We start from the raw sequence: 24,429 nt of genomic DNA on the forward strand, positions 1-24,429 counted from the left end.
AGGTGGTGTTGAAATTAGTGTTCTAAGAAGCCCATATAAAAGACACACATTCCAGATATTTTATTTAAAAGCCAAATGACTAGATTGGGCAGATCAATGGCTATTCTAACTTATTCCTTGTTATGAAGTCCCTTGCTACTTGCTGTTTTCTCCTGGCCACTCAGATCTGGTCCATGGAAGTTTTCTCTCAGTCAGTCCTCCTTTCTCACCCACCTCCAACCTCCTCTTGAACATCCAGTCCCACCTTATTCCCTCCACTGCCCAATATCAGGCTCTAGCTTTTTATTGACCAGTTAAATTGGGGAGAAGGTTCACATGGCGTCATTTGAGTACTTGAGCAACCACATTTGGAGGAACCAGTTTTAGCTATAGAATACAAGCAGCATCAGACTAACCCAGTACACATGGGCACTCTGTTTGCTACAGCCATTACAATTTTATACGCCTTCATAAAGTTCCAAAGTTACAGGGTATTGACATGTAAAGTTTCCTCCAGTCTTGCAGAAAGCCAGGCTTCTTTAGAAATATGTTTGTCTGACGGACGATATTCAAATCAAAAAGGAATAAATGTCTGTATGTGGAATCTGATAATGTCAGTCTCAAACCATAGATAGTAGTAATAGAAATACATTCATCAAAGCGTCAAGAAACCCAAGGACACAGTATCTGAAGTCTTGATCTAGATGTTTTTAAGTTGCAAGTATCACTTAAAATTAATTCACATGGTAATTTTCTACAGGAACACAATGGAAAGGAAGTCAAGTAATGAAACCAAAAGTATTTTCTATATTGAAGGCTTATAAGAGCTGTTAATCCTTCAATGATTACCAGTCAATTTGAGGTTTTATCAATTCTACTTGAATTTTAGCATTAATATTTGATAATTACAACATTGCTATAAACTTGATAGACACTTTAAATGTATAACATTTAATTTGTGTCTTTTCTAACACCAAAATGCATTTGTTTTTCTAATATAAGAAATGATTACAGTCTTAGTGAATGTTCTACCTGTTTCATTTTATATCATATTTTTAAAATATAAAACATCCAAACATCTGAGCCCATTTGTGAGAGAGAAAAAAGCCACCAAGTTCAGAGTGTTAAACTCTATTCTTATAAACTCTATACTGTTTTGAGTCTTTTGGTAATGTTAGGGCAAGACTAAGGTATGGTGGGCTCTCGTGTACCTGTACACACATCCTTATAGTATCTTATTGCTAAAAACCTCCAATTACTGTAAAAGGAAGCCTTTTATATTGTAGTTGCAGCCATACACAGGGAAGTGCTTGATCTTAGGATCATCAGTGTAGAGTTTTCTCAAATAAAACTCGGCATAAAATGTATTCTTTTGGAAGTTTTTATTGCAACAACACCAGAGGTACATTTCAACATATTGTTTAATAGACATCCCATTCAAACACCTCTTGTACAGATTTTAGGTTTCTTTTTGTTTTTTGTGTTTTTTTTTTAATAAAGGAACAATTAGTAAATACTAAAAAGTATGGTGGTGCTGTTATATTGTCTTTGCAAACCACTGCATTCTCTGGGAACCTTTTCTTTCTCTTTCTATCTTTTTGGTGCCCTTATTTCTTCTCATTTTTCTCCCAAGATCGTAGCAAGTAAGCAGAAACAATTTCATGCCTTTAAAAATGATTTGTGATTGAATGTATTCCAATCTATTATGTTAGAGTTGCTTATTCCTGTATTCCAAAAGCCACTGTCATCGTGAGATCTTCACATTTTGACCTCATTCAATTTGAAATAGAACACTATGAAGAAACTCAAAAGGAAATTTGTAATACTTGCTTAATGAAATGACAGAAGGAAAAAAACAAACAAATGGTAGAAAGAGAGACATATATACCTTCCATAGGACATTTTCAACTTAGGACGTGGGGAAAAAAACACACTCACTTGCCCTGCTCAGCATGTTTCTAAAAGTATTTATGCTCTGGAAGAATATCAGAGAAGTTATGTAGCTATGAGGGTGGTAGCTTTTGTAAATAAATGTAACCTGAATTTAATGCACTGTATAACTACCAGCTCCTCTAGAAGATAGTAAAGGAAATACCTTGCAGCTCATTAAAACCTTGACAAAGAATTTAAAACAACTTGGCTAAGGTGACTTAAATATGATATGTTGTATGGAAATGACTATGCTTTTCTTCAGGCAGGTACCCTATTCAGATATTTCCTTCAATGTGTATTATGTACTAAGTGTGGGAGGTTTGGTAGGTAGGGGAAGAAGAATCATGAGGAACCATTTAAGATATAAATAAAGCCTTTGGAATGCCTGGGCCATTCACTGGTTTAGGAGACCTTTGTGAGGGAGAAAAATATACAAGTTCAGAGTGTTAAACCCTATCCTTATAAATTATATACTGTTTTAAACCTTTTGGTAATGTTAGGGCAAGGCTAAGTAAGGTATGGTGCACTTTCGTGCACATGCACACACACACACACAGACACACACACACGCACACGCGCGCACGCGCGCGCGCGCGCGCGCACACACACACAACCCTAGTCTGTTTCAGAGAGTGGCGGAAGTGTTGTAAAACAATCCACCCATCTGTTACAGAGGCTTCCCACCGCGCTTCCTAAACCTCCTTGAGCAGTAACAGGATCTCAACCAGCAACTCTGATATGAATGCAAGAATTCTGGGGAGCGGTCCTGTGGACGCTGGATAAGGAAGATATTACAGCCAGTGATCTAAGTGGGTAAGAGAAAGGCCGAGTTGTTCACTTGTGAACTCTCTGGACTCTTTCTCCAGGATACTGGGAGAAGCCACCTTTTCTTTCCGCTGAGTTTAGGGGAAATGTGCAAGTTGAATTAGAGCTAAGTCACTTTCATGCGAGATGGCTCTGGGTGTGTGGTGAATGAAACACACTTGTGAGTCCCGTTTGTGACCCTTCTAATCCTCCACTTAGGAGAAGACAGGCTGGAAGCATGGTCCCCCTCAGAGACCTGACAATTGGACTCTCTGCTCTGATCTCCAGGCAGTGAGCAAGGCTGCACACCGCCCCCTTCTCCCTTCTTGTGTTCCACCTCCATTCACCGAAAGTCCCACACGGCTTCAGGTAGGCAGAGGCTGGCTAGGGAGTCTCCACCCCTAGCTGGCGGCAGCCATTCTGCGGGCTCGGGCGCTGAGGGGGTGGGGCCCATTGGCTGGGGGGCGCTGCCAGTCTCGGGAGGGGGTGTGGTGAGGGTGGGCTCTTGGGCCGCCGCGGGTCGAGGCTGCTCACAGTGTGTAGGGTGGTGGATGAGCTGGAGCCGGAGCCAGCGCGCTTCAGACTTGAGAACAGTTCAGAGAGTCAGAACGTGCCTGAAAGAGAGAGAGAGAGAGTCAGCGAGTGAGCGCAAGGGGACCTAAAGGAGTCAGGGAGAGAAAGCTAGGGCTCTAAGAGCTAGGCTCAAGACAGAGTGACCATGGCTGTCTCTGCACCTCCGGTGATCTCTGCAACTTCCAGCAGCGCCGGCGTCCCGGGGGGTTTATTCCGGGCTGAACCCCTGTATTCGTCTCCAGGAGAGCCCCCTCGCCTAACCCCTAACATGATCAACAGTTTCATGGCCAATAACCATAACGGCAGTGTCTTGGGTGGCGGGATTGGTGGTGGCAGCGGTGGCAGCAGCAACACCAACACAAACGAGTGCCGGATGGTCGACATGCACGGGGTGAAGGTAGCTTCATTCCTGATGGATGGCCAGGAACTGATCTGCCTGCCGCAAGTCTTTGACCTTTTCCTCAAGCACCTGGTGGGAGGGTTGCACACAGTGTACACTAAGCTGAAGAGACTCGACATATCTCCGGTGGTGTGCACTGTAGAGCAAGTTCGAATCCTCCGTGGGCTGGGGGCCATCCAGCCAGGGGTGAATCGTTGCAAGCTCATCACCAGGAAAGACTTTGAAACTTTGTTCACCGATTGCACCAACGCCAGGTGAGACACTCATTGCTTGCTTGCCTTTCTCTCTTTACCCCTTAGCCCTCTTCTGCATGTCTCATCCAACTTGGTCTGTAGAGGTTGAGTTCTGCTTCTTTGCATTGTAATCGGCGGGGTTGAGAGAACTAGGAGGGCTCATAAATTAATTGCCAGTCCTTTCTAGGCTGCTTTCAGTGGTAGGGCTTCAATTTGAAAAAGTCCCGCACAAACTTCAGTAGCAATCATCCACTGAAACTTTACAGCCGTTCGCCTACATTTTGCATGGCTTTTTGGCTGTTGTGGTAGTTATTTTCTTTATTTGCTTTTCTTTCCTGCTCTTTTGTGGCCATACGGGTCGGATAGTTTTTCTTCTGAACACGGGCATCAAGGGCTTTCTTGGGTATGGGGGCTGGCTGAGCTGTAACCTGGGCTCCTAAGCTGGCAACCGAGAAAAAGGCATTTAGGGGGTGCAAGGGAACGGAAGTCTAGAATCCATCCCAGAGGGTGATTCGATCCCCATCCTGTATGTTTGTTGTGAGAGTGTTTGGGATGTGTGTGCTGTGGTGGTGAAGGTGGTGTGTGTGTGTGTGTGTGTGTGTGTGTGTGTGTGTGTGTGTGTGTATGCTTGTACAAGTGCCTACAAGGACATATGCTCATGCCTGCTGCGCAAAGCTCCCTGGTGCATGGTAAAGTAGATGATGAGTCCTATTTAAAAACAAAAACCAAAAAACAAAACAAACGATGAGGACAGATGCCACTTTCCTGGAATCCTACCTCCTGGGCCACCTGCCGAGGTTAATGTGGGGCACGAAATGCTGAGGCTCAGGCTAGGCTGAGGCTTGGTGTAAAAGTTAGTAGGCTTTGTTGTTGTAGTAGTTGTTTTTTGTTTTTGTTTTTTTGTTTTTTGTTTTTTCTTTTTAGAGGATGAGCCAGCTCCTCCACCTCAGACAAACCAGTTAGTTGAAAGGATCCCATTTCCCCCAAGAGAGGATTGTTTAAATAATAATAGCCACCTTCCCAAGTCATAAGTGTACCTCCTTGATATCACAGTTTAAACGCGCATCAGACTCTGTTCATGTGCACTTAGAAGCAACTTGAGTTTGATGTTTTGAATAAAATTTTAGGAAAGGAAACCGTTGAGAATTATTTGACATTCAAAAATACGAATTAGTAATCTTAGTGTTTCATCTCCAGTCTGGTAATATCTCAGAAAAGGAATCATTTACAGACAAGATTAGTGTACAAATCAGGAAATTGCAATGAAAAAGGAGCAAAGAGCTTTGCTGTAAAGCAGCAGCATGGTTGATCATTTTATAAAGAACTTCTGAGGTCTAGTCTCATAATACAACTTTAAATGATGGCGTTTCTGGGTCTGAGGAATGAACCTGCAACTACAGGGTCATGTCTGTTGTAAAATCTAAATTGCTGTCTTTAGCGGAGATGTATTGACGATAACTAATAGGCAAACTGTTGCTTACTAGTGCAATAAGCAAAATATTGCTATAGAGCTTACAAGAGAACCTTTTCTTGTTCCTTCTGAGCAACTTTTGTGTTCAAGCAACTAAACAGAACCAGTTCAGAGGGAAACTCCTACCGGATTCCCATGTAAAGCTTAAAACCCTGGCTTATAAAGTGGAATTTCTTAAGGTAGATGCAGTAAAACACAAAGGGTAAGAGCCTCTCTCAATGCAAGACAAAATTATGGGTTTAAAAAAATAGAAATATTTTATAGAAAATAGAAAATTTTCACTTTGATTACAAAGAATATTACTAATACATGGACTCAGTGAGTTACCAGAACTTCTAATGGAAGCCATGTGATTCATTTATTGATATCAGATACACTGACTTAAAAATGATTGCAGAGAGAAAAAGCCATATTCATCTTTTCTCTCTCTTTCTCCCTCTCCCTCTCTTTGTTTTTTTTTCCTTCCCTTTTCTTCTTCATCATTCTCCTCCCCCAAACTGTTATTCCTAGTGTGAAAATTTTATACAGGGACCCTTCCCCCCTTTTTTCAATAATTAATATTCTCATTCTTGAGAAATATTTATAAGTTTCACTCTTAGAATAAACAGATTGTTATTTTATTATGAGTTTGATATTTAGTCTAGAAATAAGAACTTTAAAAATTTTTTAATGAGACATGCCAAAGAGATAAATAATAAATTATTTAGTTATATTGAGATAGGTTGTTCTATACTATTTTGGAATCCTGTTTTAATGTGTTTAGGTTCTTGTTTTAGTCTGATTAAGCTTTATTTATTCCTTTTCATTTGTATAGCTAACATTTCTATTTGATTTTTTTGTAAAATTGTGATAGAAAAGTATTAAATATAAAAATATATTTGTGGTACAATTTATAATGTATGTTTTGAATAATTGCCTTGTGAATATTGAAATATATAATTATAAAAATTATGAAACCTATTTTATGATTATAACACATAAAGAAGTGAGGAAAGCCACTAGACAGAAATAAACATAGTACATATATAGTAAAATTTAAATGGAGGAAAAGTACAATTACTTGAAAAATATAATTTGTGATAATATAACATTAGTAAATTCTCTTGCTGCAAACACTCTCATGAATATGTTAATAAAATTGCAAAATATCATTCTTATAAAAATGCTTCATTACTCTAGGTAACATTGTTTATAAAATCTGTGGTTTTAAATGCAATCTGAAGTTAGTGTTTAGGTCAACACTAGTTCTGTCACTCTTTAGTTCAGTAATAAGAGAAGTGAGAGGTATACAAAGGCACTAGGTTCAGGATGAAAGCATAAAGTAGGTGAGACAAACGGTAAGAAAAGTGAAATGCAGTAAAGAGCAGAATTTTGTCATAGGAGAAGAAGATGGAGGGGAAGATCCTATAAACATACCCAAGAAGATAGTGATGTTCTCAATGTAGACTTTCTTAAAGAGGTTTGTTCATAAAGATTCATGACTTACCTCTTTGAGCTAAAGGTGGGGGAGGAGAAAAGTACAAGATAAAGAGTGCACATTCAGTTGAGTGGAAACTCATTTTGATGGATAAAATTTTGTAAGATACTGTTGAAGTCCTATTTTTGTAATGGTACTATTGGCTATTATCTTTTTCTGATTTTCAAATATATTTCTCCTTCTTTGTCAAATGCATGGTGAAAAGTATGTGTCCTGACTAGAGTGTTTTTAATTTTTAATGTTTTCTATGTTATCTCATATAAAATGGATCATTTTCAAATTTCTTATTTTCACAAACCCTAATATATTGCTTGAGATAGCTTTTTGATATAGTTTAGTGCAATTCACACTGAAGAAATGTGATATACATATATGTATACATATATACATATCTATACATTCATACACACACATATATGTATAATCATTTCCTTCATAGTACTGAGTCATGATAAGAACGATAAGAACTCTATTAGTGTCATATGCTTTAATTACTGAAGCATTCAAAGTTGTCTTCTCAGAAAAGAAGTTGTGAAATAATGTACACTTCAACTACTAGAGAGTAGTACAACAAAACTTCTGATCTATTGATTGTTCTATTAGGTAAGTTAATCTTTCATTATTGTAAAGCCATTGCAAAGGGCTGTACAACACTTCTCTTCATGCTGTTTTACTTGAGACTGAATAGTGAAGATATTATTTTGATGATTATTAAGAAAATGGTGATTTTAAAGATTCTCAAACTAAATGGAAAATACCTTCTTTTAGATTTAAAAAAACATTTTTTGTTTCATCATTTTACAGGAAATCTTGGAAATTTTAATGCCAAAGAAAGGCAAATTCAGATAGCATATGTCTAAAGTCTTCATTCTGTGTACTGGATCTTCCTTACTAAATTGCCTCAAGTATACCAGCAGTCATACACTAAGTGAAAAATCATTCTTAGTAAATATGCAAATCAACCAATATATTTTAGTGATATCTCTTTTTAATCTACTTGCCTACATAAAAGTTACATTGTCAGGTTTCAGGATCAGCAGTTTGTTTCATTTCGGAAGCATTTAATTACATGCTATTCAGTCTCAAGTATAGTCAAATAGATGATTGTAGAAATAAGAGTGTATGATTAAGACAACATTGTAATAATTATTTGGAGACATGATTTAACATTATTCAAATATAAGTTTGCTTTTGCAATTAAAATTCACAAAGTTCACTTATATTTTATTTGACAGTATATAAAGTGAACATATAGGTGTTTTGATGTTTGAATAGTTTTATGTGAATTTATTGACACTTATAATATTTAAATTATTCTTAAACATGAGAAAGATGTTTATTATAAGCACTCAATGAATTTAGCTTTGCACTCAAGCTTGATGTATCCTTTAGAGTTCATGATCTGTATAGTAACATAGTTTACTTGAAACTGTTGCTTTGCATTTATAATAAAATTAAGCATCACCAAGTTTTTAAAGAGCTTGTATAACTTTACTATACTGGTACTCTATATTAAAGACACTTTCACAAATAATAAAATGTTATAGAAATAAATCTGGACAATGAATACATATCTTTTATTTCATAGAGTGGCGATGAGGCAGTTATATTGTCTCTTAAAAGCATCCAGATAACCAAAAATTCTCAGTGTTGTATTAGAAGAATGGTGCTAATATAAAAATTATAGCAATACAGTCATATATCAGTGTGCAAAACTTTAATGATTACCTTCACTTTAATCATACACTTCTGCTTATATTTTTTATTTAGCTAGATACTCCAGTAACTGATTGACTGCTCATGTTTACCTTAAAAACCTTTCTTTATCTTAGATGATGCTCATGATAGACTAGTACATATTTGGAGTTTTATGCATGATATTCTCAGTACACACATGGTACATGATTGATAATAGATTACTAGAATGTTATTGTCTTCTGACATTAATATTTTATATGCTTTTATGGAAGAAATTCTTAATACTTGAAGTAGAAGTTATCAAATTTGAGTTATTTGGTTATTTGGTTCTATTTCAAGTACTCTTATTTTGTGTAGATGCTTAAAAACAAAACTTCTTGCAGATGAGTATAATTGTGAGAATCCCTAATCACAATACATTTCAGTTGGCAATATACATCTCCATTTGCACTTTATCTTGTTTGCAAAGATACATATGATTTGGATTTATTCACTCTACATTATTTCAAATATCTTTAAAAATAACTCAGTTGATATAAAACTGACTATATTGTGTTTATGGCTAAAAGTAGTCCCCAAAGGAAAACAATTAGGTATTAATGATATTCTTGTTGCATATTCAAAAGGTCTCTAGTAGCATTTTTCCTTCCTTTTTTCTTTTTTTCATTTTACCAGCTCAACCTGCAAAACTCTTCACTGTCACTTCAGATCACACAATTCTACAAAGATAAAACAACATTTAAACACATTTGCTTTGGAAAGGAAATTGAACATTTGCACCCAATAAGCCTGATTGTGGAACTGAATGCAAATTGTGTTTTGATTTATCTCTTTTACACTTTTTTCCATTTGAATTGATCTTGCATTAATTTCACCAAGCGGCTCTGTGAGGCTGCAGATGTTGCCCCGTGTTTAATAAATCAATGAGACAGATCTGAATGAATCACTTCAGATGGATTCTCTGCTCGGTTTGATGTCTAGATGTTATTCTTAGCTTGTTATCATGACAGATGCATTAATGTTCCCATACACTGCCAGCAATGTCAAAGAGATTGAAGCTTTTAAAGTGGCGGCATCCCTTTTCCCATTTTCTGCTAGAACAACTACATTTATATTATTTTACTTAGAAATCAGAGTAAAACATCAAAGCAGCCATAAGATTTCTGTGAAAAGATTTTTAATTTTTATATTATATTTTAATAATTCTGAAATGGTGAAACCCAATATATTATAAACCCAAGTGAAGGGAAGCTGCTTAATAATGCCAGTCTATTAATATTTAATCATGAAACAAAAAAAGGAGAATTAGCAATATATGATTGGAACACATTGAAAATGCCATTATAAATAGAATAATACTGTATCCAAATTGATTATAGAAGGGTGTCAGTTTTTAAGACCTTACTAATAAGCTTTTTGTTGGCTTAATGCAGCTGCAATATAGCTTTACCAAGGGATTTGGAACCTTTCAGCATTTAATATTTTTTTAAGTAGGAAGGAGAAAGTCTGTCTATTGTATATTAATCATGTCATTAGCTTGTAATACTGAAAAATATTAGAAAAATGTTTTATCTTAGCATTTATAATTTATTTATATTCAAATTATGTGCAAACCATAAAATATTTTATAACCATAAGTGTCATCTCTATAACATAATTTTTAAACTGGAGAAGAACATATATGTAAACCTATAGGACCTTCATATAAATATAGTGACATTACTTGCCTTCATTAAGTAGTATACATCCCATACTTTTTTTACGTTTTATGTCTTGCCTTCTTATGTTGGTTTTCAGAGAAAAGCAACAATGTCAATTGACATGAAATATGTATGGTCTAATATTTTAATAGCTAGAGTTTTAAGTTAATATTAAACATATGAAAATGAAAACAATCAAAGAAGATTCAATCTTTAATTTGTTTATTTTATTTTTTTGAAGAACATATGTTTTAAGACAACAGCATTTATGGCTTGATATAGCTTGATGACATACCACTTCCCTAGCATGTGAAAGGGCCTATGTTTCATCAAAAGCATATAAAATGAATAGAGATTTAGAAGTAGTGTGTCTTTATAGAAATTTACAACATTCTTTAAGCACAATTCTATTGTTACTTAGATTAGGACATCAAGAAATACTCTTAAATGACAAGGTTCAGATTGTCAATATTTCAGAAAAAAATTATCTTCAGGTAGTCATTTTAGAAGCTCAAGATATGGCTTATCATGTGCAGTCAAGTATGAACAGAAAGTTATGCATTTGACTGAATTCAGTATAGTTAACTAGATTTTTATATAATTTTGTTTAAAACCTCTGCAGGTCTTCACAGTGAAGTCTCATCTCTTTTGTAATGCTAAATTTATATATATAATATAATAAGTAAAATATTATAACAAGATAGAGAATATAAGATTCAATACAAATTATTTCATATAAAATTGGATATGACATATCTACAAAGTAACTGAATTTATTACACACAATAAAAACTTAGATATATGTAAAATATGTGTATTTTTATTATATTGTCTTAGAAACCAATTTTAACATCAGTAATATTAATTATAAAACATCATAAACCTACTATTTTTATATGTTAGGTATCAAATTGAAATTGGCTGAGTGAATACAATCATACACACATTTATTGTTTTTACATAATTACATCGACTTCTGCTCCTTACATAACTGCTACATAATAGTTACATGAAGTGTGCAGTTGTTAGACTTAATCCTGAAATTTTAACTCTAGTGTTAAATCGTTTGTAATCATGCCATAAGCCTTTCAGAAATACATATACAAAGGTATCAAAACCTAATATGCTGAATTAGATTCTTTGACATGAATTATGTTCCGATATAAATTATGACTTCTTAGTGTTTACTTTTACTAAAAGCCCGGGGGAGATGTTGTAATGTTCTAAATAGGCAAGAATTAATAAGTGAAAGAAGACTAATGGCACAAAATTATTCTTAGTTATTTAGACTGGTACATCTGCATAATGCAAGTGGTATATGACTTGAGATCTTTTTTGCTGAACAGAAAAAATCTTTTCTAAAAGGACTTGATAAGAAGACAAGATTCCTTCATTTTTTCTAGAATGGAAGTAGAAATACACTAAGAAACACGATTCATTATTTTTCTGAGCAATCTGAAGTTTCAAAGAAATATTCAAACTCAAATTTACATGATGTATCTTCCACACTACCTAATTAAAAGAAGAATGTATTTTATCAGGTATAATTAATTTTGAAAAGTAAAAATTACTTTTATCTAGGAACTTTGAGGTTGAAATTATTTCTATCTATGCACTGTTTTGAGCCATTGTGTTTATTTAGTATAGTAGTGAAAACTGCAGTGAAAACTTTTTAATTGCACTACAAGAAAAATAGCATTGGAAAGTTCAAAAAATAACGACATACAGTGTTTTAATTGCTGTATGACCTTTTTGTTTTTTCACACATTTGTTGCTTAGTATATAATGTACTTTGTATGCTAAGGTATTAAACATTCAATTGCAATTGTGTCCAATGATCTTATCAGGTTGCTGGCAACTGTTAGCTGATAACAGTATTTAGGCTACATTTAGTCTATGCTAGTTATGTGATGGGTTAAAAAGAAAAAAATAATATTGATCTGTCTTTGGATTAAAGTTTGAAACGGGCAACAGCCCGAACACAAAGGGCACTTTTTTTTTTTATGATTTCTCAGCTTGCCATTGATCTTCTAGTTTTATTGCATTCATTATTTATTAAAAGAATTTGCAAGCTAAACATAACGTTAAGCTAGTTTGCACACAGGGACCGCACTTAGGAAATTGAATGGAAATTGCATTAGAGATGAACATCTGTGCTATTTTTCCACTCATGTGTTTATGGGTTTGTATAAAAGGTGTATTGGATTAACAGTTATACGCATTATAGCTTACAGCAATATGCTAGAGTTTGAACTTTCAGTTATTTTGGAAGAATTCTGTTTTCCACATTTGTCTAAATAACATCGTACTGTCATAGCGAACTGTGGATAAATTTAGGTTACTATAGCACTAGTGCATCATTTATATTCCCCTTTTGTGTGATCCTCTGTTGTACTAAAATATAAACATTAAACGTACCCCACAATTATTGAGTAAAACTGTATCATCATCATCTCTTCCTGGTCTTCAGTAGTACAGTAATAAATGCAATTGACATAATTCTTAGCTAAGAATCTTGAGTCAGTTTATTTCCTTTTTTTTTTTTCTCCCCAGTAGTAGTGTGGATTGACCTAAGAGTCTCATACTTGTGAGGCAAGTGCTCTACCTCTGAGCTCTACCCTCACTGGAAGAAACTGGAGTTTAATGCCATATTAGGTCATTCATAAGAAAGCTAAACTAAACACCCATAAGATGTTATTTTGCATGTATGCTATATCATGATCTATCTGAAAGTATATACATACATACATTGAATACTACTATCAATATTAAGGAAATCTGGCTTCTATACAATTCCTCTGAATGTTCAGTGCCAAGAAGTTTAGTTCCACTTAGTTGTTATCCCCTGAAAGTTCTTTTAAGGACATATGTCAGACCTCAGGGACTCTCGCTTTCAAATTATTGCCTTTAACTTGAAGGCATTTGTAAAATTAATCCCTTATTTAAGTTTTGTGTTTTCAATAAACAAAAAAATGCTTTCTCAATCACTTTGATCCATCATCATTGATCAAATTTATTATGTTGTGTGTTCAGCACTTATTATGTATCATGTGATTTTAAAGCATATACCATGTGATATATAAGCAAGAGCCACCATTCTTGTAGATGTATTTTGTACTCATCATATCTTTATCTCAGGTATATCAGATGTAATCACATTATGCCTCATTGTATCCACTAATTTAGTATTTGTGATAAGTGTTTTGCAATACCAGTTGTCAAATAGTCCCACATTTCCATAGACATATCTGAGTCATATGTATATGAGCAAACACTGGAATGCTTTGCAATCTTTAGAATTATATTAAAGAGGTCAAGCTAAAATAGTGGGAGTTACTAAACATATAATTATAGATGAAAATTTTGCTTTTATGTGGAGAAAATTCATTTTCAGATCTAGTTCAGACCTTTATTGCTGGCACATTGTCTTGTATAAGATTAGATTTCAAAAATTAAAATGAAATAAAAGCATAAATATACATGCAGCATATATATCACAGCTAACAAAAGGGGACTGGTTCAAATTGGTTAGTGAACCACTAACAGTGTATTTTTCTTGAATCTACTCTTATGTTGTCTGTGGAAAGATCTATGATCTTAAATGATATTGTACTCATCATAGACTGTTAGCATGCCATGAATTTGCCAAATTCAATGATGCCCATTGTTAATTTTAACATGTGTCCTGAGCTTAGAAACTCTAAATGGCAATCTTCTATATGTTAAACATTTGAGATTATTATGACTTACAGGTCAAAACACAATAGATGAATATAGCTTGAAATCAGAGTTTTAAGGAGTATTTTCACTCTATGGAAAGAATAATTAATTCTCAATTTGTAGTTCTTGAAAGAAACAATACGATCCCAATGTTGCTTATGGCCAGAAATATCAGTTATTTTAACATGAGCTTAAGTAGAATGTTATGACCTATGAAGAGTATAGTAACTGTTGCAGAGCTTAATTTTTTAAAGTACTTTTGATATAGATTTATTCTCATATTTGTAGTTGTTTTGGAATGGCCCTTGTCACAAGAGAGGACTCATGGGATTTTTTTTTGTTTGTTTGTTTTAGGAGCATTCCCTTTTCCATGAGTTTGTATATTTCTGTAATAGCAGAAGGGTTACTCTCCCAGAGCCTATGGCTCTATGTCTTTTGCAGTTATTTTAAATCAAATGATGTCTTTGCTGTGTACTCAGTTTGGTATTTTTGTTTTATATTGTTCTTTGGATTTTTGTTTATTTCTAAGTGCACTGTTAGTTTCTAAATACACATTAAAAATAAATTTCTCTGTTTAGGTCTCTTTTATGTTAGTGAGACAAATGTAAACGTGTTTGACATAAACAGATTCAAGAATAAGCAGTAGAATTCAACATTTTTATTCCAATTAGCCTCATGATGTCAAAGAAGGCTGGACTGTATTTGGCTCATGCTATTATTGTCATAGGTTTATTTGAACACAGGCAAAGGAATTGAGCTATTAATAAATAAGAGCATAGAGAACCTGATACAACAATTCTCATGCAAAAATAGTATAAAATAAGGTATAGACAGACAGAATAGAATGCATTGATGGAGGCTTTTTCATAGAGTTTCTGAATGAATCTCTCATGCCCATGGATTATTCCCAGTGTCTTATGCATGCTGAGTAAATGCTTTAACACTGAACTTTATATTGCCCCTGAATATCTTTTTAGGTTTTTGTCATTTTTTGTAGTGATGAGCTTAAACAGATTCATGTACTAGAAGTATAGGCATAAAAATACCAACTGTGAATGAATCTAGAAATTCTAATGGCAAAGTATTCAAATATTTTTATACCTGAAGCCAAATGGTGGTGAAGGAGTGACAATAGAACATTTGTATGACTGTTGTTATAAAAATCTACTATTCTAAGTGAATATTAGCCCAGAAACTTAGAATATCCAAGATACAATTTGCAAAACACATGAAACTCAAGAAGGAGGAAGACCAAAGTGTGGATACTTCGTTCCTTCTTAGAATGGGAAGCAAAATACCCATGGAAGGAGTTACAGAGACAAAGTTCGGAGCTGAGACGGAAGGAAGGACCATCCAGAGACTGCCCCACCCAGGGATCCATCCCATATACAACCACAAAACCCAGACACTATTGCATATGCCAGAAAGAGTTTGCTGACAGGACCCTGATATAGCTCTCTCTTGTGAGGCTAAGACAGTGCCTGGCAAATACAGAAGTGGATGCTCACAGCCATCTATTTGATTAAACACAAGGTCCCCAATGAAGGAACTAGAGAAAGTACCCAAGGAGCTAAAAGAATATGCAACCCTATAGGAGGGACAGCCCAGAGCTGTGTCTCTAGTTGCATATGTAGCAGAGGATGGCCTAGTCGGCCATCAATGGGAGGAGAGGCCCTTGGTCTTGTGAAAATCATATGCCCCAGTACAGTGGAATGCCAGGGCCAGGAAGTGGGAGTGGGTAGGTTGGGGAGCAGGGTGCAGGGAGGGTATAGGGGACTTTTGGGATAGCATTTGAAATGTAAATGAAGAAAAATATCTAATAAAATAGTACTATTCTTGTCATGTATGGTGACTGTCTTACACCTTTAATCCCACTTTAGGGAGGCAGAGGCAGGCAGGTCTGTATAAAGAATTTCAGGCATACATAGTAAGACCTTGTCTCAAAGAAATAAACACCCAAAACCAAAAGACAACAACAAAAACAGCTTAACATTCTTGAAAATGTCACTTTAAAAAAATGCTACAGTATTGATTTGTGTATCATTTTTTTAATTATTAGGTATTTATTTCATTTACATTTCCAATGCTATCCCAAAAGTCCCCCACACCCTCCCATACCCACTCCCCCCACACAACCACTCCTACCTCTTGGCCCTGGTGTTCCCCTGTACTGAGGCATATAAGGTCTGCACGACCAATGGGCCTCTCTTTCCAGTGATGGCCAACCAGGCCATCTTCTGATACATATACAGCTAGAGACACGGGCTCTGGGGAGGGTACTGGTTAGTTCATATTGTCGTTCCACCTATAGGGTTGCAAATGCAACCCTATAGATGTTATGGGCTGTGTAGTAGTAACAAATGGAGATAAACAAACTAGAAGCAGAAACACTACCCAAAAGCTTTACGATAATATCCTTAAGGTTTTTGCACTTATAGAAATACTGACATTTAATTATGTTGTTTTCAGAAATACAGTAACAAAATTCCTTTGGATGGATCTTCTTTCCATCTTTCCCTCCCTCCCTCCCTCCCTCCCTCCCTCCCTCCCTCCCTCCCTCCCTCCCTTCTTTCTTTCCTTCCTCCCATCCTTCCTTAGTTCTCTCATTCTTTCATTCTTTCTTTTAACAGGATTGCATTATGTAGCCTGGATAGGCATGGGAATTTGCTATATAAATCAGGGAAGCTTTGAAATCATAGAGATCAGCCTGGCTCTGTTTCCTCAGTACTGGAATTAAAAGAATGAGCCACATGCCTGGAAAGACTTATTTATTTATGCATTCATGAAAAGGCTGGAGAATCACCAAAATATTAAATTCTGACTTGAAAATAGAAAGGAGCAATAACCTAAGAAATTAATGTAATAATTCATCCAATAATAATATTGAATTTCTGAAATACAATAATTATCTTTTCTGTTTACATGCCATTATGTGATGTATGAGTGTCTTCAGAGAGCTTTGAATTCTACTATGGATAGAATGTATGAAAATATAGAGAAATTATTTCTGTTCTAGTTACCTTTCACTGTCTACTTGATACAGTCTAGAGTCAAATAAGAGGGGAGCCTAGTGTTGCCTAGATAAGAGTAGCTGTAGCCATGTCTTTGGGGAGTTATTTTGACTGAAGGTTGATGTAGGAGGGTATAGCCTTTGTAGGCTGTACTATCTCTAGGCAGGTGGGTCTGGGCCATACAAGAAAGTTATGAGCCAGATAGTGAACCAGAGAGACAGTGTTCCTCTATGGTTTTGAATTTAATTTTCTGCTTGAGTTCTTGAGTTGACTTGCCTCAATGATAGACTAAAACCTGGATATGTAAACTTAAGTTGCTTTTGGTCAGAGTGTTTTGCACAGCGATAGAGATTAAAACAGACTCCCACCCTTCCCTCGTTTCCTTCTTTCCTCCCCTTCTTCACTCCCTTCCTTTTTTCTTTCCATTCTTCTTTACCAAATAGACATGAGGTATTCTCTTCTGTTCAGTTTTCTTCCTTGTGTACATTTAAAAAATAAACAAGTGGAGTGTACCGCATCAAAGCAGATTATATTGCACGTTAGAAGGTAGTAAGCACTGTGGATAAAAACAGATCAGGGAAAGGAGAGTTAACACAAAAGAATTCAGGGAAAGAATGCCAAAGGTTGAGGAGATATTCTTGACCCAAAGTCTTAAAACAGCAGCATTTCCAGCACATTTGAAGAACATTAAAAATACTAGTATGGCTATAGTGGAGTAAGGGAAGAGAACTGGAAAGAGAACATACTGGTAATGAAGAAGTTTGTTTATACATATCCTTAGAGTCATCTTTAAGATTTTGCCATGAACTTATATAATGGAGAGAGATTCACATGTAGGGTTTTAAGAAGGGGTATAAAATGAGATAGATCATCACTTGAAAGTAAGGGTTAGAAAAAGAGGTCTGGAAAGGTGGCAACAGGAGGAAGGATTTATAGGGAAAATTTGAGATAGCCATTGGAGTAACTAGGAGAATCTACTACTGAAAGAAGGCAGTTGTCATTACAAGCCCATTGATACTTATGCTCATAAATTTAAAAAGATCAATGAGATTTTGTGTTTCTATTTTACCAGGTAGAACTGCCTGAATACTGATGCAAAGTCGTTAGACAATCTAATTTTACAAGAGCTGTGGTTTTGTCATCGAGGTGCTTTCATAACAAAGTAAAAGGCAAGACAGTTGAGTATAATTATCTTTGTAATAGATAATTATAACACAGGAAAATGTACTGTAAGTTGTTGGATAGCATGATGAGAGACAGTGAAAGATTAGAAATTGCAGGAAAGGTTCAAAGTGTTTTCAGCTTTGGAGTACTAGAATGAGCGAAATGTGATGGTCATGGAACTAGAGATAGTAAATGCAGTTATGTTTGTCACAATGTTGAAGGTCATGACGCATGGCTGAATGTGGCAAGGTTGCTGGAGAAGATGCTGAGAGGCACAAATACTGGCATGATGCTTTGTAACATGTCCATATGCATTTTTACTAAAGTTGGTAAGTATTAAGAAAGGAGTCAATATATACTACTTATAGTTTTCTATTATATATAGTTGTGCTATCTGGGTTAGTTTTGTTAAAAGAAATCACTCTTATTTCCTAAAATCTTAAACTTCTTGAAATTTAAAAGTATTTGAACTCAACCTGCTCAAAAATTGTTTTAAAAGCAAACCATATGCACTATATCATGAGAATTTGGATACTGAAACAAGTAACCCATGATTTCTCATGCATGTGTCATATTAAAACAATATTGTGAAATGTGACATTTTCTAAGTCATTGATATAGTGTTTGGTTTCTATTGTATAGTGTTAATGTTATCTGACAACGAAAGCTAAGATTAATTTTATTACAAACTGTTTCTCTAACAGAAATTCTATGTTCCACGGTGTGTATTTATTGAAGGTATTAGTGTACCGTCTATTCATGAAGATTAAATTAATACTTTCAATCAACACATTACTTTTTTTTTGAAAAATACTATACATAGCCCATCACAGTGCATAACTACAAAGTAGCCACCATTATTTACCTATGGTTAGGTCATAATGTATTCAAAGTGGCATAAGCCAGATAGATATCTACTTAACACCTGCTGTTTTGGACTCATGCATTAGAAACCTTGCAAGGAAGCTACTTAAGAAGCCCCTGCTCTAGTTACCATTTTTAAAAACTCCACATAGTCTCCTTTCAGGGGCTCTTTGACCTTGAATGTTTGATGATGAGCAAATAGTTAAGCTTTCAATCAGGTTCTCATGTAAAATCATTGCTGAGGAAAGCTAAGAAGTTGGTGACCTCTATCTTAATTCTTTGCTAATTACCTAGGAAACAAATTTGCTCTGGTGGGGCTTGTCCAGCCGTTCACCTGGCATCCTAACAGAGTAGTTGGGAAGAAGGATTTGGTCAGCATTTGCAAACTCCCATTAGGTCCTGTCATGGATTCTGAGTGAGTTTTAATTTCTGCAGATGGAGAATAACAAGGGAAGCCAGATGTAGTAACATCTGCTATTAAGACTCTTGTTTAAGGGTGAAAAGGCAATTCCATTGTTAGAATTTTATTTTAGCTCTGTTGGATTGGATTCAAAAAAAATCTTGTTTCCCCCTTTTATTTAGCATTGGAAAAAGATGTATGAATATACTAAAACTGGGCTATCTCAATTAGGAAAAACAATTCAAAACATCATAGTGAGAATATTTTTAGGTAAATGGACCTTAATATCTAATGCAAGAAAGAAAAGGAGAGAAACATGCCAACACACATCTAATGTTTCAAGTCTGAAGAAATGAAACCTTCAAATGAAGATTTTATTCAACATGAATCATTGGTAAGATGACACCAATAGATATGCAAAAGTGGGTAGGGAAAACATCCAAAAGGCCTTAACTCTATACAAAGAACTATGGGCATCTAAGGAATGCTAAGAGTTAGAGAAACAGTCTTTTTCTAGGGGAGAGAACCCAAATTGGTTGTCCAGTTAAAAAAGGCCAGTCCTTAAATTGTACGAGTAACCTACAGAATACTGAACATGTTATATTTAGAAATATATACGCACATATATATGCAATAGCAATAAAAGAAGCCATGAATTTGAGAAAGAGCAAGGGGAGGATGTGAGAGTGTTTGAGGGGAGGAAAGGTAAGGGAGAAATGATATATCCATATCATAATTTCCAAAAATAAAAATGAAATAAAAAGCTGAATGAAAGTACAATGATATAATATAAACACTTCAAGGAAACTGATATCAGAAAACAACAACGTTGAGATTCCTTCCTAAGAATAATTGCTCTATTCAAGATCTTGTTGAAAGCAGTGGTATTTTAAACATATACTTGAAGAGTTACCTCTGGAGAGAGAATTCTCTCACTCACGTTCAGTGATCTTTCTAAATTTATATTTGCAGGACATCTGTCTTCTCACAAGAATGCATGTGTGCATACGTGTGTGCATACGTGTGTGCATGCATGCGTGTGTGTGTGTGTGTGTGTGTGTGTGTGTGTGTGTGTGTGTGTGTTGGTGGGTGTGTATACAAATGCTCAAGTTTTAAGGTGTTCATGCTTTCTTTTTCCCCAAAGTAGCAGTAGCTTGTGAGGTACTCAACTTTAAAAACATTCTGATGTGTCGTTTTATGACTCAGAGTACCAAACACTTTATGTGGTTGTTTAAGTACTCAAAATGTTTTCAGTTTGTTGTTTCCTTGGTGCAACTATGAGTTATTATAATGAAATGTATTTACTTTTGGAAACGTTTGATTTTAGGGAGATTTATTGTTTTACTTTTTGAGTATATTATTATGACTTTGATTGACAGCTACTCTTGAAAAATGGACGCTCAGGGAATTTTCATTGTCTTGGACACTTCATCCTCTTTTGAGTACTTTATCTAGATGTACGACCTTCCAAGCCTCAGGTTTTCATATGAGAATATGCTAAATGTTAGTGACAGAACTCCCAGGATTTCTAACATTAATTGACATAGTGTATACCAAGTTCTTAGCACATTAAATAGCTTTGTAGATGTTAGCTCTTGACAGTACTAAAGTGGTGTTCATAGTAATAAATGTATGTATACTAACATATGTATATAATACTTTCTGAGTAGAAGCAAAAGATAAAAATTCATAGTAAGATGAAGCAGTTTCCAGTAACTTTTGTAATGAGGTCTCAATTAACTGGTTGACTGTGACTGACATAGTATGCAATTCAGTTTCTAAGAAATTCCTGTGTGCTGACTTCTTAGGCTGATATGGCAGCTGGTAGGTCATTTATTACTAGTTCTATTTTGGTGGAAAATTCAGCCTTGTGTGTCATTTAGAGTTTGTGACACATGTACCCTCCCAAGGCTTAATGAGTTGTCTGCAGATGGGCTGTTATTTATTACAGTCATGTAGAATAAAATTGATTGTCTTCTAAAATTAATTTTTCATTTGCCTCCAGCCTTGCTTTAATAGAGGACACACAGTTGCCTGTTTGCAGAAATACTGTTTAATCACATTAATATCTCAGCCCCCCAGGCTGAAGAAGATAATTGTACAAACGAACAGCAAAATCTGTATCTTTAACTTCTTTTTATGATTAAATTATGCAAATGACTTATCTCCTGCCCTTCCAAGCACTAATCATCTAATTAGGAATGATGTGTTAAAGGGACGGTTTTGAATCAAGAGAGGGACAAATGCAGGAAACAGAATGGGAGCTGACAGTGAAACCACTGAATATACAGGAATATGTAGTGGAGGAAATCTGTGTGGTTCACATGAAAAGAAACAGGAAGACATTACATACCTTCTATATACTTGACATGTTTGCTCTGTTGGCAGGAAAAAAAATAATTCTCAAGTTTTGGTGCGATATTCTCTAAGATTAAGTCACCAGTAAGGGTTTTCCATCATACCCAGTAAAGAGCTATCTTGTGATATGAATCCTTGTTAGATAACCTATATCAAAGTAGTTTAAAACACCATGATGTAAACTAAGATTTTTAGATTTCTCCTTTCAAAAAAACAATAATTTTCTCCTGAAAACTTGAAGAAAGTCTAGACATACAAGCCCATAATAAACATACTTTTCCCAATTCTCAGATGATAATTCAATATTAAATCATAAACCATATTAAAAAAATCTTACCATGATTCTGTACTTCAACCTTCAGAAATAATTGTAAAACCTTTTAAGTATCTAGGCATGGTGAAACCTGCTTGGACGCACTGGAAAGGCCAAGAAAGGAGGACTGCAGTGGATTCGAAGGCAATCTGGGCAATAAACTATGTCCTAGGCCAATCTGGCAACATGGAAAGATACTGGTGTCAATAAATGAAATCCAAGCGAACCAAATGAAACCAAAGAACTTTCAGCAACGGAGTCATATGTTTTTGTTATCACTCTAGTCCATGTAATATAGACGTTATTATTAAATAACAACAATGAATGAGTGTAGCAAGTTCAATAAATAGCATTATTATTTCTTAGAACCTTTGTCATTTGTGAATGAACATGGTTATTATAATAGTATAAAACAAATAATGAAAGTCATTGAATGAAGTTTATTATGGATACTATAGAATATCCTAGTCATACTTCTTTGAGGTATAACTTTATAAGACAGAGACCATGATGTTTGTATTTCATTGATTGCAGTGCTATGCTTTAGCTTTTTAACAGTCAGCTTCAGGATATTTGCTCTACATAATGCAAATAATTTCCTCAAGCATTTGACAACAAATGCTCAAGAAATCTATCCTAAATGTAGTACAAACAAAATTAGACTTCTCTTGCTATTTTAAGTTTAGGTTATTTTCCTTCATTTATAGTTCAAGTCACTGGTCATGTCTAGCCTCTATTTTCTGTTGAAATATATCAGATCCTACTGGATCTGCATGTTTATTCATCATCTTTGCTTGTTAAGAGAAGATATCAAGCTATGGTTTCTCTGCTTTTGATGGAAAAAATGATGAAGTTCTTTATTCAGACAATTGAAGCCAGTTATTTTAACTTATTAAAGCTTTTTTGTTAACTGTTTTGAACATTGTTCTGAATTTTGTATTCCTGAAGATTATTTATTTATTTATAAATTTAGAGAACACAACCTTAATATTATACAAAATTCATAATTTCCAAGTTAATTTGTGGATGTAAAGCTTGGGTTCTGAGAATCTATTCTATTGCTTTCTCCTTTTCTTTTGGAGAGTTAATTTTTTTCCAAACAAAAGCATAATATTACTGAATTATATGATTAAGAACATGCTTAAAATAACTGACTGAACCCCTGTTAATACATTTAATTTTAGAGGATTGAATATATTCTCAGAGAAATTTCTGTGGTTTTGTAGTCTAAATAAGTTAAAGATACATTCCTTTGGTATTAAAGGAGTCAACGAAGAATGATTTCAATATTTGCAAATAACAGTATGTGATTTTTAATCCCCAGGTTCTAATAAGTTTTCCACATAACATTTGTAGATGGAGTGGAACAAATTCCTATTATCTTCTTATAGTAAAATTAATGTTTTTATTAGTTATATAAATAACTTAAGCATATCTGCTTTCCTTGGCCGTGAGAGCTCCCAGATCTCTTAAGATGGAGACACACTATCAAGTGCTTTCCACATCTTTTGTGTTCTTAAAAAAATTTTATAGAATGCTAGGATTATGAGAAACAGATTTTAAATCACAGTATGGAGCAATTAAGTACTTTATGCCTGTCATCAGGAACACTGAAAAAAAAAAAAACACTGAACCTAAAGTTCCAGTATTTTTCTTCATTCAAATGCTAAAATGAGAATTTTAGAAACCAAGATGATTATCTATCAGGAGGGATAGAGGCATCCTCTACACAGCAAGCCTATATTCTCTGAGAAAAGAAGACACCTCAAAAAAGTTTAGTATTTGTTTTTTCTTCATAACCAGAATTATGATCTTGTTTTCTTCCAATTCTAAGTTGAAATGCTGTGGTTTTAATCACATTGAAGAAAAGAAAATATACAAGATTAAAGTTCCACTATCTTATTTTTCTCTCCATATCCACCAATTGGGATAAGTTAGTGATCTTCAGAAAAACTTCAAATTGATGTACATATATGGCAAATTGATACATATAAAAGCTGGATAAAAGATTTAGAGTCAATGGCCTATTTGCCTCTCGTAAACACTACCTGTATAGGCAATCCCAGTTTCTTCAAACTGTAGGGAAGCAAAGTCAATACCTTTCTTTAGTATCCCTGTCAGCTCTGTGATTTTCATTTCCTTTTCTCCATTTATTTATTCAGTGTGGTGAGAGAGAATCTTAATGAGACAGGACAGGGTCTGACCTGGGGCCATAATTTCTAGGTAATTAGTTCAAGAGGCAGAGGCAGCAGAAGAACATGGTTTTTAGTTTGCTAAAGGGCCTCATTCTTTCCCTAATACACGCTTTGCCTTCTGGCATGCTCAGTTCTCA

The 24,429-nt window shown here is 34.8% G+C and overlaps 1 protein-coding gene across 20 annotated transcripts in view; it reads left to right on the forward strand.

The window, feature by feature from the left end:
• The first annotated feature begins 2,502 nt into the window (after positions 1 to 2,502).
• The window catches only part of Dach2 (dachshund family transcription factor 2), a 538,891-nt gene continuing 516,964 nt past the window's right edge, over positions 2,503 to 24,429 (forward strand). For 7 of the 20 annotated variants that reach the window (XM_011247713.3, XM_030251523.1, XM_030251524.1 and 4 more), the window contains exons 1-2: positions 2,519 to 2,724; positions 2,935 to 3,942. In XM_011247713.3, the coding sequence (XP_011246015.1) occupies positions 3,434 to 3,942 (509 nt within the window). In that variant the 5' untranslated portion in view covers positions 2,519 to 2,724; positions 2,935 to 3,433. Of the gene's footprint in view, positions 2,725 to 2,934; positions 3,943 to 7,390; positions 7,473 to 18,383; positions 18,492 to 24,429 lie in introns of those variants that run through there. The other 13 variants (XM_011247714.2, XM_030251527.1, NM_001289732.1 and 10 more) reach the window with 9 other exon arrangements.

Source organism: Mus musculus, chromosome X, assembly GCF_000001635.26.
Source record: "Mus musculus strain C57BL/6J chromosome X, GRCm38.p6 C57BL/6J".
Classification (NCBI taxonomy): Eukaryota; Metazoa; Chordata; class Mammalia; order Rodentia; family Muridae; genus Mus; species Mus musculus.